Source organism: Ostrea edulis, chromosome 2 (assembly GCF_947568905.1).
Source record: "Ostrea edulis chromosome 2, xbOstEdul1.1, whole genome shotgun sequence".
Lineage (NCBI taxonomy): Eukaryota > Metazoa > Mollusca > Bivalvia > Ostreida > Ostreidae > Ostrea > Ostrea edulis.
The window spans coordinates 29,436,945-29,454,897 of NC_079165.1; the positions used below are offsets into that span (position 1 = coordinate 29,436,945).

The window sequence follows — 17,953 nt, forward strand, 5'->3', positions numbered from 1 at the left end:
TTACAATCAAATGACTACCAATAAAGTCAATTACTTAGCTATGGGGAAGGGAATGAGCATCAAATCAAAAGGCTTCGTCTGTTTCATGTAAGATTGGCGTGGAACATGCAATGATTATAATGATACCAATTCTCTGGACGTCTCCATTATTTATACAAGATTAATTATTTCAAGATTTCCTAATGAGCAAATATAGCACAAGCGTATTTGAAGCACCTTTTTCAGCCGTTTGATCATTTAGAGAAATTCTTTCGCAGCACACAAGTAATCTTAAACTTTAATGAAAGAACATGGTGGAAGCGTACCAAATGATTGATGTTTTAATTGTCCCAAAACAGAACTGGTTTTTCATTTGAAACTGTCGGTTCGTGACCTGTGTTTAGCAATAAAGTTAGTTACTAAGTTTTTATTGTATTTTCAGTATTTAGCTTTTTATGTTACTTTCTACCAGGGTCCGAAACACATTTTCGGATAAATCTGCAAAGTCCCAAGTGACAATCAGCGCCCATCATTCCACCATCTGATAGACGATTGAAAATTCCTACGGAAAAATAATTTTCATACAGAAATGTTGTGCTTTACAGGAAAATGAATTTTTATGAGAAAAAAAAATTCTGCGGGAGAAATAAGATTCCATTTAGACTTTAACAAAATAGCATAGGAATTAAGATTTTTCCCAGAGGATTTTTTTCATCTCCAACTTGATTTCTTTTCACCTGTAGCATACAAAATTTCCTATTAATATATGATTTTAATAATTCCCATAACGAATTGTTGAAATCCTATAAGAAAATTTACTTTCCCCAGATTTTTTCCATAGTTGAATTTTTGGCCTATCGGATGAGAATGTGATTTTGAAATCTGTAGATCATCAGATGGCATGCTTGAATTTCCTGAAAAATGATTAAATGGTGGGCGCCCATATACCACTCGGATTTGGCCAGTTTATCCGAGAACGTGTTCCGACTTCATATTGAATTAAACACAAATAGTTATCATGATTATGAGTTTCAGTTTTATAGCTAATTAGATGTAGTATAACAAATAAACAAGATAATATTCAGCCTTTCTTCTCTTCTTTTCCACCGTAATTTGCATTTTTTCCATTGTGTACATTTACCTTGTGAGGTGACGATTGGAATTCAACATTTCCACACTGATTCGAATAGCTATTGAATTAATTTTATTTCTAAAAGAAAAAATTATTATCTTTTTATAAATCTTTTTTGAAAACATTTTATCTTGTTGAAACCTCTTCATCACAAGGCACCTCTGGTGTGTCCAGGGGTCCATGTTTGCCCAACTTTCTAATTTGTATTGCTTATAGGAGTTATGAGATTGATCACTGTTCCTTATCTTCACCTTTCATCGTACATTAGCTTTGCGTCAAAGACAATTTGGAGGAATCCTCATCATGGTATTTACCTCAACTTTGTGTGAAAGCCAAATCATTGAATTCTTCTCTTCTTTTTTCATTGCGTCTACCGTAATAGTGACAATTTTCTCGTAAATTCATTTGTCGAAAAGTCACAAATTATCGTCTTCTTAAGGAGGAATAACATATCGTCACAACTTCAACATGGGCAATTCCTCCTTAAAGTCTTGAAAGATTTCAGAGATGCTACGTTAAAGTCGAAATAAAAGGCATCGTCCAAAATCTACGAGACATACAAACTTGCAACAACAAGAACAAATCAACAAACCCTAAAACCAAAAAAAAAAAATGAATAAATAAATAAAAACAAACAAACATAAAAAAAAGAAAACAATCAAACCAAAAAAATGACATAAGATCATGTTCTGTTCTCAATGATGTCTTCAAAAACTATTTATATAGTCAAGAACCATTATAGTCACGAACCATTTACTCATAAATCCGTATTTTCTGATAGATAGATAGATACATTTTATGTTCAAGAATCCTGCTGATTTTGGGGTCAAAAGGTCAAGGTCACTACAAGACTTCCTAGAAAAAACATTTTCTGATTGTCAACATTGCGAGGGGATGTCCCGCTTTGTGAAACTCTTATCCAGAACTCAAAATAAATATAGGACTTAGTCTGTGCCTTGTAGATGTTCAATTCTATGTTTAAAGTGAAGTACTATGAAATACACTGTGCTTGGTGATGTTTGGTATAGGAAATACAAATTTTTCTTACAAGTGATGCGTATAGAACACATTTTCATTGTAATATTTACAGCTATTTAGAAAACTTCCGTGTGCAATGAGCTTTTAATATCTTATTGATGGAATATCAGAGAGAATTCAGCATAAAGAAATCTAGATCAGTATGGATATCGCTTTTCATAATACATCGAATTCACTTTTTGATAAAATCTGTAACATTTCCCAATAGCAGTTTCAATTTTAAATGATCTGTTTAAGCTGACGGCATCGCATATAAACCTAGTCGATGCATGGATTTTCAGCTTGTTAAATTATATGTACATAATTATGATGGTGAATTTATTTTCAATTAGATGTTTCAATTTTGGCAAGTTAAAACGATTCTACAGCTGTCTCGTTAAATATGGAAGATATTAGGTCGACAACTCTTGTACGGTAATTTTTGTATTGTACAGCAAACCATACACAGGGATTTTATAAATCCCCGTTGGATGCCAAGAACACCTGCATCAATAATACATTGAATACTTTCAGAAGTGGCTTAAACAGCATCTTAATTCAAAGTATATTAAAAAAAACATCATATTCAAATGAATGTGGATTTTATAAAGGTAGGGAAACATGCACTGAAGCATTGTGATTTTTACATATTCCTACGGGAAAATAAACTCATGGGGAGAAATTTTACTCGCCTTGATTGCTAATCAAAAATGTAATTAAATCACATTTTTAGAAAGATTCATTTAATCAAAAATTTTGAAAGAGTAATTTTGGAAAACAAACATTAAACATGTTGTCGATTGGGATCAACAATCTGTTGATATGATCATTGATAACAGTGGAGAAATGACAATGAAATATTATGAGAATCGTCAACTAGCTAATTACATTAATACCCTGCCCCCGACTGTCAAGTTCACAATGGTAATGAGTTAAATATGAATTTGATGTGTCAATTTAATATCTTAATTTAATGGAAATATTCCTGTGGGCAAAAGGTCGATATTTCAGTCGATAAAAAAGTGAATTTATGAATTTATTCTACAGAAATTGATGCGGGTAGCACCCGTCAACAAGCGACAAATACTAAGAGTAAAGCAAGATAAACGGGACTGAGTCATTTCACTGATATTACTTTATTCAATATTTATTGATAAAAAATTCTAAGAAATTGTACATTTTCTATCAGATTGTATCTGTATATATGATATGATATGATAAGAGTACTCAATATATAAAGTAACAACGTTTTATAATAGTTTAATAATAATCAGTAAACATCAAACGTATTTCAGTATTCTTCCGTATTTGTATTGCTTATGTTTCAGAAGACCTTAAAAGCTGTGGTTTTAATTCCAAAGTCTTGGTTCTATAAGAATATTGAAAACTATTTTTTCCATCCGATTTTGCACATTGTTTCAGAGGTTATTGTGTGACAGTTTTCCCATTCACTAGACTCGTCTAAACTGTCTTTAATCTTTGATTTTATAGATTTCAATCAGGGGAACATTGCTCGACTCAATCACCGCAAATATTGCTGAAAGAATCTCAGCTCATCTGAGTTGATTTATACAAAGAAATCAAACAAATATTGATTGATGCAAGTATGTTGGCCATTTTCTTTTGTTTACCTTACATAGTATCCATACAAAAAGAGTTAATCACCAATCAAAATACATTAAAGTTTGGCAATCATTTGCCATGTTTCGTGTATAAATGACAATTCTAGACAAAGCTTCCAAGTAAAATACAACACACCAATTTAGACATGAATACTTTTTTCCAGCATAACATATGCTATCTAAAATACAGGCATGCTAATCTAACTATACTTCATTTCACTTTTTCATTCTATCGGTACAGTCACAAATTATCATGCAATATTTAGAATTTCTTTTAGTCATGTTTACCTGAAGTGCCGTTATCTGTTTAATGGTCATCAATGTTACTGCAGCACGTGTGTTGTGCTTGATTATCCTAGACTCTCGGTTATAAGTAAGGCTTAGAAGTTTCATTACAAATATAAAGTTACCCAGGTCATACTTAGAGAACTTGTCATGATTTACTGTACTTTTTGAAAATAAATGTTTCATTCATTGTTTATAAAAAGATACATAAATAAAGAATAGATAGTAGGCTTACAACCTATTTCAGAAAATCCTAACAAAATATAGTTAACTGTAGTAGTGCATATACTATTAATAATATACTATATCATAGTAAGTTTTCATTATAGCTAAATATAGTACCTAAGAAATTACTATGGTAATAAAAGTATGAAAGTTTTAAAACAGAAATTGTAATGTTTTAACGTTATTTTGATTAAATATCTATTGAAATAAATTATGAAAATATATTAGCAAAATTATTGAGATTGTCAGAAATTGTTTACTTATCTCGGGTTAGTTTTTATTATCATTATTATCATTTATTTATTTTGGGTATTTGTTTTTGTTTCTCTTTTTTTCAAAGTGATATTCAAAGTATCAAAGGTTTTACTATAGTTTGAACTCAAGATTCAAAATTCATACTGTCGCAAATTCTAGTTGACTATTGTAACCTATAATATATGATTAATCTTAACACATATAACTTCACTTAAGTATACTGTAACTCAACATTGTAAATATGATGAATTTATAAATCAGTGGAATACATGGTTTTTTTTCTCTTGGACAGACTCTGATTGGCAAATACACCTATCATTATCTATATTTTACTTTATATTTTGATCTTGTTCTTTTATATCAACACAACCTAGTTATGATTGATTTTACCATACTTGTATCAAATGATATTATATTACTTATTATATTACTCTCTCTCTCTCTCTCTCTCTCTCTCTCTCTCCACCCTCTCTGTCTCTCTCCACCAGTCTTTCTCTCTCCCCACTCCTCTTTTTTATATATCTCTCTTGCTTTGTTGTATGTATATGTATGTGTATACATTTGTACACTTATTTGAGACATAGATCTCTATAAATTTGTCATCTTTCAAAAAAAAAAATAAAAAAAATATTAAAATATGGTTTTATAGTAGTTTTAAGTTGAAGGGGGTACATAGTCTTTCGATAAATGCTAGTAAGTACAAATGTCGATGATTTATTGAGGATTTATTTGTTTCCGGGGGGGGGGGGGCTTTCAGAAATATATTGGCGTAGAAAGTTTCCTCAAATATTATAACATTTTCACAGCCATACATTTTGTATTTAAGGTATATTCTGGTTTGGAAACACTTAACCGATGAGCTGTATAGCTTAAGGAAATAAAGAATCTTAATCTGAACTTATATTCTATCTTGATCACACATGAAAAATTGCTCAGGCACATTACTTGAGGCTGAAAATCATGTATAGTAAATGATTACGTTACATAGACATTTCCTATATATCAAGTGAAAACCAATATAATTCATTCTTATGATATATATTTCTTACAAATATGTAATAAAATAGGGAACAATTGTAAATAGTAGTGATATCTAATTTCTGTGTGGTGTAATTCTAACATTGATTAGTTTTCAGTCGCAAATATATCACATAACATGTATTTCTAAACGCAATAGAAAACAATAAAACCAAGAAAATGTTTGTGTTTATCTATCGAGAGAAAATTGAAGAGCGCCTAATCTTTTATGTTTACAACCGACTTCGAGAATAATTCCAAATTGTTTTTTGAACTTCAAATTTACTATTGCTTTTAAGCGAGGAAATACTTAATTTCACTGGTCACTGGAGATTTTTTAAAAGTGGTTTTGTTAAGTTACGACTACAAACAATGAAAACAAAAATGAATAGATTATACAGTAAAATCCATTTAGGACACGGATGCTCTGTGAGCAAGATTGTATTAACAAACACATCCTATTTTCACTCGGATTACAGGATCTAAATAAAGGCACTTTGAAATGATCATATTGTAAATGATGTTATGATTATTATATTTGAGGCAAGATAACAATGCTAGTAATTGTGTTTACACGCTTGCAGGGGAAAAAAAAGAAATACGGAAAATGATTTGAATTAATAAGAGCTAAACAAAGATTGAAACAGGAGCTAAAACACAAAACAAATCATAAAACATTTTTCTTTACAGATATCCTGACAGTACTGTGAGATTTATAATACGTTCCCCGGTTTCCACCCAAGCTGTCATTCTATACCTAAATTGGTCCAAGGCGTCTTTTTATCGCTTCATCTGCTCAGTGTTTAATATCTTAAATACCCTATTTAAGTTAAATGGCTCTAAATAGCTCACAAGCATTCGCACCCATTTGTAATATATGTAAGGTTGTTATTATCAAAACGATTACACTAAATCATTTAAACAACGTATGATGTATTGATAGCTATCAGATTCTTTAGTGTCACACAGCAAGAAGAATACACCATTTTGGTCCAAAGGCCTTAAATATCAAGTTTTTAAGTGATACGTCTTCTCGGTAAAAAGTGTCGTAAATGTTTAATGGAGGGTTGACTTGATGAATTGAAAAAGATAGGTATCAAAGCTGCCAACGCTGATAATCAATGTATTAATTCGCTTCATCCTTCACCAAGTAAATCTTATCGATCTCACAAAAGAGGTGTTTATTTTTTGACACTTTCACCTATATTGCAGTGATTCATAAAGTGATAATAAATATTCTGTTACTGGGAAAATGCCAGAATTTTTCGTTTCATTGTTACCTGTAGATTAATAGTTGATTAATATGAAGTATTAATGATATGTATAAATGTGTGTTCTCTTCCATGATTGAAACACACACTGCATTGAACGTGTAAATCAGTAGATCCGCTTGAATAAAGACTGCAAACAGTACTCCGACATGTGACTTCTACTTTGTCATATCGAACAGCAAAATGAATGAAAAATAAAGCTATTAATCTAGTTTTTGAATAGCAAAACTGATGTAAGTCTGAGGAAAGAAGGTAGTGATTGCTCCTTTGCCAAGCAGTCGGCATTCAGAAGTCTTTCGGATATGACATTAAAAACCGCCCCGTGTCATGACAGGCGTTGGCACGTTAAAGAAACATATCTTCTACGGTTCTGAACACTATGTGGTACTTCACCAATAGTTAGTGACGTTTAAATATCGGTGAAATATTCTCGAAGAGACGTAAAACAAAATAAATTTTCCAACGGTATGCCAAGTACATACATGAAAGGTGAAGATAATGAACAGTGATCAATCTCATAACTCCTATATGTAATACAAAATAGAGAGTTGGGTAAACACGGACCCCTGGATACACCAGAGGTGGGATCAGGTGCTTAGGAGGAGTAAGCATCCCTGTCGACCGGTCACACCCGCCGTTAGCCCTATATCTTGATCAGGTAAACGGAGTTCTCCATAGTTAAAATCAGTGTGCCAAGAACGGCCTACCAATCGATATGAAACACGTCAGACAGCATTTGACCCAATGATAGGTTGTATTGGCAAACTAGATTGTTATAACGACTATAGAATTTGCGAAATCCAATATTTTTCTTTAACTTCAAATTTCTTGGCTCTACTGTATGTAACTGTAATTTTGATCTTTGAAAATCCACTGTAGAGTCTTACAACTGAAAACATTTACAATCCAAAATTTAAAAACAATGGTGAATTTAACGATGTTTATCTAACAATATTGCCCCCAGACGAAGTGGAAATGTGATTTCGTCCATTTCTAAAATTTAAACCCGCCCGAATCCGCTTATTGCAACTTAGGAGTAATGCAATTTCGCCCTTTAAGGATAAGTACCAAAGGGACGAATATTAATTGGCGAAATTTTCCATGTTTACACAATTACTACCTTATTGCGGGCCGCTCGCGGTTGCCCAATGGTTATAACGTTCGTTTCATGGCTGGGAGGTCGTGAGTTCGAGTTCTGCTGGTAAAGTACCATGACCGCTCCAAACACAAGACGTAAATATAGGTAGAGGCTGCCCCTTCGCCAAATGCGTGGAATACAGACACGGGTCTTTCTGATTAGACCTTGTAGGCGTTGGTACGATAAAGAACCCTTGCTGCTTCGCCCCTGAACGCTATGTATAGGTCAGATTTTGTGGCTCTACGCCTACAATTGGCCATGGTGGCGTTTTGATATGAGTGAAAAATGCTCAAAAGAACATTAACAAAACAAACAAAAATCCAAACAAACATCCACTGCGTCTATAAATGTTATTAGGCACTGTTGTACGATGAAACAAGTTTCTAATATAGTTTCTAACATGTTTTCAATATTTTGTTTTTGGTCAGGATTCTAAACGCGAATGAGAAGACAATAAAGCACAAAAGCACATAGTTTGGTCGGCAATGTCTATTTCTTAATGTTCTTCCTTAATACCAACAAAAGTGCACTTCATGGACAAACAGACAAATATTTGAGGGTTAAAGAAAGGCGACACCAGCTATCAAGTTGCAACTTTGAAAGAAAAAGGGGTCTCATTGTAAAGATGTTGATTTAAGAAGGTTAGCCGACTATATTATTAGTCAGATTCATATAAATCTCGATAAATCATATTATTGGACAAATAATCACCTCTCTCTTATACCTCTCCCAAAGAACTAAATGACTACAAATTCATCTCCCTCGGTAGTTCTGACGGGAGCTTTCCGATAAGAGCCAGTTCACATTTCAGGCAATCATGTCCATGGGAAGTTAAAGAACATATCAATATCTCTATCATTAACCCAGTGACTGAGATTAATTTGATATTTGTATTAAATTAAATGGTATCTATGAAAAATAATTTACAGCTATAGATCTTTATATGAAATTGTAATCAGACCCCATTTCCGATTAGCAATGCCTTTTTTTTTCTTCTTCACAGAATAATAGTTGGGATCGCTTCGGGATATTGATATTATCATAAGATTACATCAATGTCCGTTAAAGTTTTTTCTTCTAGTTGAAAATATTTGCAATGAATTTGCAAAAGATGAAAATCTAAATACAATTACATGGTTGATTTCATGATAAATTGTCCCTTTTCCTTCAAAATGCATTTGATATTTTATATTGACATTGAGGGCTTCTTGTGCAAATTACACAACAATGAATATGATTTATATAAGGCAGAAATGACACGCTTTGCAAAGAGACACAGAACCTTATCCCCGTGACTCTGCATTTTAATGATGATATGAAATATAATACTCTTTTCATATCACTGACAAGTAAAATCTGTGCAAAGACAAAAAACCAAGTATTGCAATAATGTTGTTGAAAATAATTTATGTTCTCGTATCGTTTTAAATGGCCCTCTGCGTAAGCCGTTTCCTTGACTAAAAGCTTCTTTTGGTATTGCAAAATCCTCCTGTATCATATTATGGAAATACGATGCAATCATTAATAAGTTACACATTTTTAGTCCATTTTTTCCATATTCACAAGATGTAGTACAGAGTGTATTCGTTTTTGCAAGTAAGAAAATTACTGATGGGTAATAAATTTCATTAAAAAATCATTAAAAATTTCAAAAGTAAGGAAAAGTTACTGCAGTTTTAAAATATTATTTCAGAGGACAGTTATAAACGTGATTTTTGTGGCTTTAGAGAGGATAGAAATGACATTAGTGGAAAGTTCGAACACCTTTCTTTTCGAATAAAACTCATTTTAGAAAATAAAATTCAGATAAGAAATCCTTAGAGTTTCAACAAACATTTCCAACATCTAAAACTAGAACACACAAGAAATGCAAACGTTTTTCAAAGCCATATAAATATTTATTTTCGCATGAAAAGTAAAACATATTGATTAAATTACAATCACTATGTAAAGGTGATACGAACATATCAGTTGAAACACATAAGCTAAAAATATAGCCTACAAAACTATATGTAGTTTCAGCACAAAGCACAGGTAATGTCAGCAACTCCGGAGTTCGTACTTAACGTGTAGCTCGGGGCGAATATCTGTCAGCCATACTGAATCCAGGGTAAGAAAATCACTTAATCATCACTCAATTTCTGTTCTCTGAAAACAATGAATTAGTGGGTGACATGTGATTAATATGTTGCTGAATACCATGTATGAGCATGCGCGGGAGTGTTGGTCTTTGGGGAAGTGACGTTTCATTATGGCGGTAGTACATGGCGTCTATGTTAGATATGATAGAGGTAGCCTGTGGATGATAAGTAAACCAGTATGGGTTTGTCTGTATAAGGCGATGAACGGCCGCATAATTTCCAGCCTCCGCCAACAGTTCTAGACCTACAGCAGTTTGACGTTTCCATTTCGTTCTGCAAATAAAAATCATTTATCAGTTTTATTGAACATACAGAGTTTTAAAAACTTCAACAATAACCTTGATTTGTTTTAGATTTTAAGATAACAATATTTCTATGATCACATCTATCACACATACAGATGCTGAGACCAGTAATTTTGATGGGGTTTCAATACTTTCTGAAGATTTAATTTCAATTTCTTTTTGTAATATGTATATATTATTCGAATGAACTAGCTCAATCATAATCGATGAATAACATTATTAACGACAATTACAATTACGACAATAGTACGTATTTTATATCGGAGCTATTCTAAGTACACATATGCTTAGGTTATTTGGAGTTATGGCGTTAAATTTTCTGATAAAATAGTGCGCAAGTTCACTTCAGATACAGTGTTTATTATCGAATATTGTATATTCTAGGAAAGAGTAGAATTCAATGATTGCCAATTTTATATATTTGCATCAAAATTCATTCGGGATGGGCGGTCTTAGGAAATAAGCTTGCATACATTCATTTTCAATACTACTCGCAATTAGTATTCAAACAAAGTAAAGTATACATACATGTAACTAGGTTAATCTCAGAAGAAGATCACAATAGAGCTAGTGGTAAAATTAAGTTTTCGTTTCCCGTTTGTAGTGCAAAATGAATAATATCCTGAGCTAATTCTTTCTTATATCAGTAGGTTTAAACAACTTTCATAATTTTTTTAAACATAAAATGATATAAAGGGGGCAAATATATCTTGAGATATTTTACTTTCATTTACAAAGAGAATAGAACGGTGTTATTTTTCAAATTATGCTTTCGTCTATAGTTTCAAAATTAATATAATATACAGAATAACGCTCCCAGAAACCCGCAATTTTTCTAATCTTTATTATAACAATAGTCCAATATTGAATATTTTTCTTCAATGATTAAATCTTTGTGAGAATGAATTTATTCGTGCTCATTTAATTACCTATTCAATAAAAGCCATGTAAAGCTTGTGAGCGCCGGACCACTGGATCGTTATCGCAAATTTTCTTACGTATGGGAAGAAAATGCAACCAAATTATATTGCTTTATGAAACAGAAAATAACTTAATAAATCAAGCACATGGAATATTGAAGAATTATAGCATTGTACCCTGCGAACTTTCCTTCAATACATGTCTTAACATACCATAAGCGAGTTTATGAATACGATTAAGAGAATATTGATAATACAACTTTCTTGCCCAATAAATGCAAAAATTGGTTAAAAAATATCGGATGATACACAATGAAAAATATCTTTATTTAATTAAAGACGCCACAGATAAAGAAGGAAATATAAAATGTCTCAGGAAGCAGTGTTATTGTTCGTGTTTCCACCTTCTTCTAATGGTATTATCCTTTTCTGCTGACAATGTAACTTCATCTTTGTAAAACAACCAACCCTGACTATTTTTATTTATTCTAGTACTTCAGGACTAAAGATTTATTTCAATAAAAATTTAAGGTATATTTCAGTGATGCTGTCAGTAAACTTATGATCGGTTCTAGTCCTATATAGCTCGGATAATAATACCCCCACAATGTCGATTGTGTTGGTTGATTACGTGATAGCATTCTAAATTTCATTTACTACACCAACATTTGTACTCACCTTCTATTTTGATACCAGGTTTTGACCTGAGTGTCGGTCAGATTCAGTTTCGAGGCCAGTTCCATTCTATCCTGAACACTGAGGTACTTCTGCCGTTCGAAGCTTTTCTCCAGACTGTTCAGCTGATGGTCCGTAAACGCAGTCCTGGCTTTTCTGGGTTTCTTTAGTTTCAGGCTCCCTCCTGAGGGGTCATCAGATGATCCACTGGACCCCCGGTTTGTTTCTGTGAGTAAAGAAAACAAAGTATGCTATTGATGAACTAGTAGGAGTTTTAAGTTAAGAAAAAAATTGAAAAGTTATCTGTTACTAGTAAATTTTAATACTTGCTTCCGAGTCCAAACTTTCTCGGTTTTGTTTTTGGGTATTTAGCAATCTAATTAAAATTAGATGTTAGATCTGCTCGCGTATTCGCATACGCGAGCGGATCTAACATCTAATTTTAATTAGATTGGGGTATTTTGTTGACTTTTTTCTGGGTTTTTTGTTGTTGTTGTTTTTTGTTGTTGTTTTTTTGTTGTTGTTTTTTTTTTTTTTTTTTTTTTCCTGTTTTTTGGTTGTTGTTTTTGCGCGTGTATACTGGTTGCTAAATCTAAACCTCGATAGCTTTGGCGCTGATTAGTTGTTGTCTAAGACAGGGTCTGATTTTTTACCCATTCAGATTTTTCATCCGATGACTGTTATGACTACATAAAAAAACCCACTGAATATCAACAACTAAGCGTGATTGTATTCCATAAAAGAGGTATGATATAATCATTAAATACTGTTCTGTAGTAATTTGTGAATGTTATATATATGAAATTTTATATATAAAGAACTAATATAATGTGTAGCTGGTCATTTTAGTGATATATATATATATATAACAGGATAATGTCGCTCTCAATACTAGCAATTCCTTATTTTTTGTTCAACAGCAAAATATTGCTAATATATATCGACTGCATACTCAATATCAATTATCTAAATATATCAAGGATGACTTCGACTGGGGTTTTTTTTTTCAGTTACGGAATTATCTTTCACTATCGGTTCACTTTTATTTTTACAAATTCAACACCTTATAAAAATGAGACATGCATCAGAACAATTTAATGTTCATGTATGTATACACGTAAGCAGCTCTATGAAACAAGTGACTTATAAGGAAGCATGAGATTTTATAAGCATAAGCCGATTCGTTCCAATCAATTTTGCATTTATGTTACAAGAACAAGATCCCCGCTACTGGTCACTGCGGCAAATGTTCCCAACATGCATAGCATACATTTTTGCCTCTTTGGTGTTCTCATATACAAGGTGTTGTTACCTGAGCTGAAAATTGAGGCATTAGTTTATTTGATTAAAGCTAAACATGTGCATTAGTAGTTGTTCATATTAACACGGAAGCAAACCCAAAATGGCCACACACATAGGGCATGTTTTAATCAAGAAATTTAGCTGCCGTTGATTTTCAGACCATTCGTTCACATTTTACGTCACTACTAGAACTACTTTTGTATTTAAAATTACATATGATGAAATAAACATGCTAATTATGAATAACGTAAATTCAACAAATTTCAAAGTAATATTAGATTTATTCTTTGTGATAATTGCTTGCTATGGAACCATGGTAATTTTGTAACATAGTCGAGTGTAAAGTATTAAATTTTGAATAATTATTTGTTTTGTCCTTTGAAGAAATCAGTCCGAGAGAATGTTACATTTAGTGAATTTTTGTATTCACGATTCAAAACAAACGTTTTAGACACAGAAAAATGGGGTGGTTTTTTTTTTTACAGAACAAAATTACTAAGATTCTTAAAAACTGTTTTTAATCGAAATCCTCAATAAAATTTCCTCCATCATTTTAATCCTCCGGTAACGTACAGCCGTACATATTCTTTGCTTAGTCCCCAGTTTTCCATTGTTGAGAATTCTTAATTTCAGGAACATGCTAACGTACCGCCGTTGTTGACTATTCATAATGCTGATCTTATTTCCGACAAAAAAGTTTTAAGTGAATGTTTTTCAACTGTTGATCTTGACAGAAAACGCACTTTCAGTGTTTTGACAGCTAAAATTACTTTCTCTACATAATGGATACAAAACAAAAAGTTTTGAAGGAAAAAAAAGTTCAATCACGGACAGGAACATGGCATTCTTAGACTACAAATGTTGATTATTTATCTTGCAATCAAATAAGGATCTAATAAAATTATCTATGAATCTTAAAGAATGAATTAAATTCTGCAATTTGTTTTACAAATAATTCCACTGACCGCTACTTTTATCATCGTCATCTTCATCATCTTCTTCGTCAATATCGTCGTCGTCATCATCATCATATGTTTTATGTTCACCCGCCTTCTCGTTTTCTGAATGACTTTTTAAAGAGGAAAAGTTCAAACAATGTTGAGCAGCACTGATACTACTGAATCTGTCAGTACTCATTAACGAGGGGGGTATCCGCAGTGGTCTAAAGGCTGAACACGGTTCTACGGACGACTTGTCTTCTGAGAGAATGTCTGTAATCAGGAATGAACGTTTTGGGGTGGTGGGGATAGATCTTTGCACAATGGGAAATGTTGGCTGGAAGCGGTTTGTTTCTTCTTCAGCTCCGTCACTGTTTTCTTCGTCTAATTTTTCCTCTGGTTCTTCCTCTGAATCATATTTATCAACAACAATGTTGTCGGAGTCTTTGGGTTTGTCTGGAGAACTAGGCGATGACATAATTTCAGTTTTCTTACTATCAATTTTTTAGCCTTATTTCTTCCATAGCTAATTTAAATTCCAGTTTATCTGAGCCTCAAAAGTTCACAAAGTAAACAATTTAGAGAGTTTTACTCGCGGAGGCAATAATTCACAAACAGGGGTGAATCATCGTCGTCCTTAACGTTAAAGTCCTCAAATAGCCTACTGTCTTCTTCCTGTCCAATATAGGTATGATAGCTAATCAATGAGGCAGGAAAATGGGGTGTAACTGGGCATCAAATATACACGATGATTAGCACGTCCAGACCACGAAGCCCTTCTCATGCATAACGATGATTCAAAACTAATTCGGATTGATGGTGCGGGTACGATTAGTATTTTTCTTCAAATTGTCGGAAAGTTTGACTGGCGTGTATTTTATCTTTTACCTTTTCTTCGCAATTCTTGAATTTTAATATTGCCTAAAACGTATCACAAAAATGGAAGGTGCCCAATGAAATATATAACGACAGAATGGGCGGGGTTACGGTCGATTCTCGTGCCACCATGATAGGAATATCAACTTCATTAGAAATGAAATCATGTGATTAAGATGGCGACTGAAGTCGCACAACAACGATAAAACGAACATTATTTTCAGTAGCAGCTAACGGGTTTGTGTCGACATTTAATGTTTTATATTGGCAGATTCAATTTCATTCAATCATGCAATTTTGTAATTACGTTTTATTGAACTACGTAGTTTTAACAAAATCTAAGTAACTGGTCATCTTTTCACGTTGTAATGAACGTTTGATTTTAAAAAGAAAAAGAGCATAAGCTTTACACTGAATAATCTAAAAAAAAAAAAAAAAAAAAAAAAAAAAAAAAAAAAAACGTGTGGTTTTACACATACATACATATATAGTTTGTAATAGATAATTTTATTCGGCATGAAAATACTTCAAATTACCAGTTCAAAAGTAATTTTTATCATTGTTACATTATTCCTGTTATGGTTATTCAAATGTTTATCATATTAAATATTTCCAGTATCAAACCAACCGCAGTATTGAAGGTTAAAAAGTCCTATTTATTTCTTTATAATTACAATTTAAATCTTTCAACAGTTTCTAGAGAAAATGAAATTTTACAACTATAATCACTCCCCAAAATTAAAGCTCCTCTTGGCAATAAGATGTTTGAATAAACATATTCAAGAAAACAACACCAGTGCTATGTCCTCTTGGAAAAGAAATCTCGTTTGACCACCAAAGAGGCTGGAATTAATTTTAGGAGGTCAACAATTACGACCTAGGTTCGCGTTCATTCGTGACTCTCATTGTCACTGAATGCCTCTCTGACACAAACATGTGCTCGGTGGCGAATGCTCCTCCCCGAAGAAACATCGAAATCCCACACTTTTCGCATTTCAAATTGCTTTGCCATATGTTTAGTTTAAATACATTAATTTCAAAGGTACAAGGGTGATATTCAAATCGGATTTATTTTTATTAAGTCCGTGGATGTGCAGGCTTTGTCCGATTTCTCGCTGCAATTATCGTATTATGAACGACACTACTTCACATAGGGGAGAGATGAATATATGATCCGTTCAAGATTAAAACCCGTTTTGTTGGGGGTGAAGCTCGTAAAAGAGATATTTTAAAATGATGGAGATTTTATTAAGTCCCACGGGGAAAACATGTTGTTGTCAACAGTGAATTTTACCTACCCGAAAGATAGCTTTTTTTATCAGCGTTCCGCGCTGAACAGTATGAATGTAACAGATTTCGAATTTGACTTTTAAATTTTTGTAATCCTTGACGCTTTCATGCTACACTTACGATAAATTTTTTGTTAAATATGAAATTTCATTTTTTCCAATCTTATGGGGATTTTCAGATTTTCAATACGATTCAAAAGTATCAAAATATTCATAACATATGCATTTTATGACTTCATAGAGGAGAGTAATCCGGTATGTGTAAATATATTTGCAATGGATGAAATGAGACAATCTAAATATCTTCATTAAATTCGACGTAGTTATAACATCTTTTTGTATTATTACTGATGCAATCGAGATAGTTCAATAAGAATTCCCCTCAGAAGGAAGTAATTCTGGGGAAAATATATATATATATAATCAATTTATTATTTTCATTCTATTTTATGTTTTAACCATTTGAATCACTTTTTATTTTCATATACAGCTCATGTTGTACTAACAAGAGCTAATGCTCCTCAGTCCCTTTTACCTAAGATATTAATTACATGTACGTAATATGATAAAAATAATCGCATGTCAACATTATTTCAACATTCATCCAGTTTAAATTGCTATGTTGATTATTTACTTTTTAGTCAGTATTGGTTACTTTACCATTCATCATAATGAACTTTCAATAACACCTTCAATTTCTTGACTAATCGGGAGATATCCATGCACCTCTGGATCACTTACTATAACATCGTACATGTATGAGGGATGTTCATTTTCGTTAAATTAAAGATATAAAATGGGGCATTAAGGTAGGGACAATTTTATAAGGAAAGGCAGAGAATACTTCATGTATTATTTCCCTGTATTCAGAGTGCAATATGTTCATGGAAAAAAACTATAAAATGATTTTAAAAGTTTGCTAACACGTTATATTAGTATATAAAATTGTTGGTGCATTTTTTGTTTCGTCCGTTAATTTCTTGTTTCTAGTTTATATGGATGACAATGTTTAGTACAACTTTTCAGACTAAATAGTTGAGTAGTTGGAAGAATATAAGTGCAGTTTGGTGTCCTAGGGAAAAAAAATATTATGATTGATCTCTCTCTTTAGAACATTCTGGTCGTCCAAAAATGAGTAGAAAGTCTTTGAAGGTATTTATTTTAATTAGATTAGATCAAAATTAGAATGCATGATGTAAATTTTCGGGAGGTACAGTACTAAGTATCAGTCAATATTTACCAATCATATTCGCTCAACACTCGAGTGTTTCCATTAAAATATGCATATATTTGGAAAACATGTCAAAGGAACTCATAGTATGTGTGTGTTTTTTCTTTAGGCACGTTGGTTTCCTTATCCACGTGGGTTTTAAGATGAAGATAATCTTCATGAAAATCCCGGAACTGTTGTGAAGATGATATTTTGATTATTGAGCTGTAGTGATAATAAATTCGATGAGCGACGAACAACGACGCCTTAAACCACAAAGGATCATTGTCATTATTGAATGAATTTTTGAATAAAATTTTCAGGAATAACAAATGAAATTACTTTAATGTGATTAA

The 17,953-nt window shown here is 32.4% G+C and overlaps 1 protein-coding gene across 1 annotated transcript; it reads right to left on the bottom strand.

Moving 5' to 3' along the window:
- Window positions 1-9,817: 9,817 nt before the first annotated feature.
- Window positions 9,818-15,545, bottom strand: LOC125682400 (barH-like 1 homeobox protein). Its single transcript, XM_048922939.2, has 3 exons — window positions 14,250-15,545; window positions 11,986-12,208; window positions 9,818-10,355 (listed from the first exon to the last, which is right to left on the bottom strand). Exons 1-3 carry the CDS (start codon window positions 14,698-14,700, stop codon window positions 10,076-10,078), a joined length of 954 nt encoding a protein of 317 aa, XP_048778896.1. The 5' UTR covers window positions 14,701-15,545; the 3' UTR covers window positions 9,818-10,075.
- Between the last annotated feature and the right edge of the window lie 2,408 nt (window positions 15,546-17,953).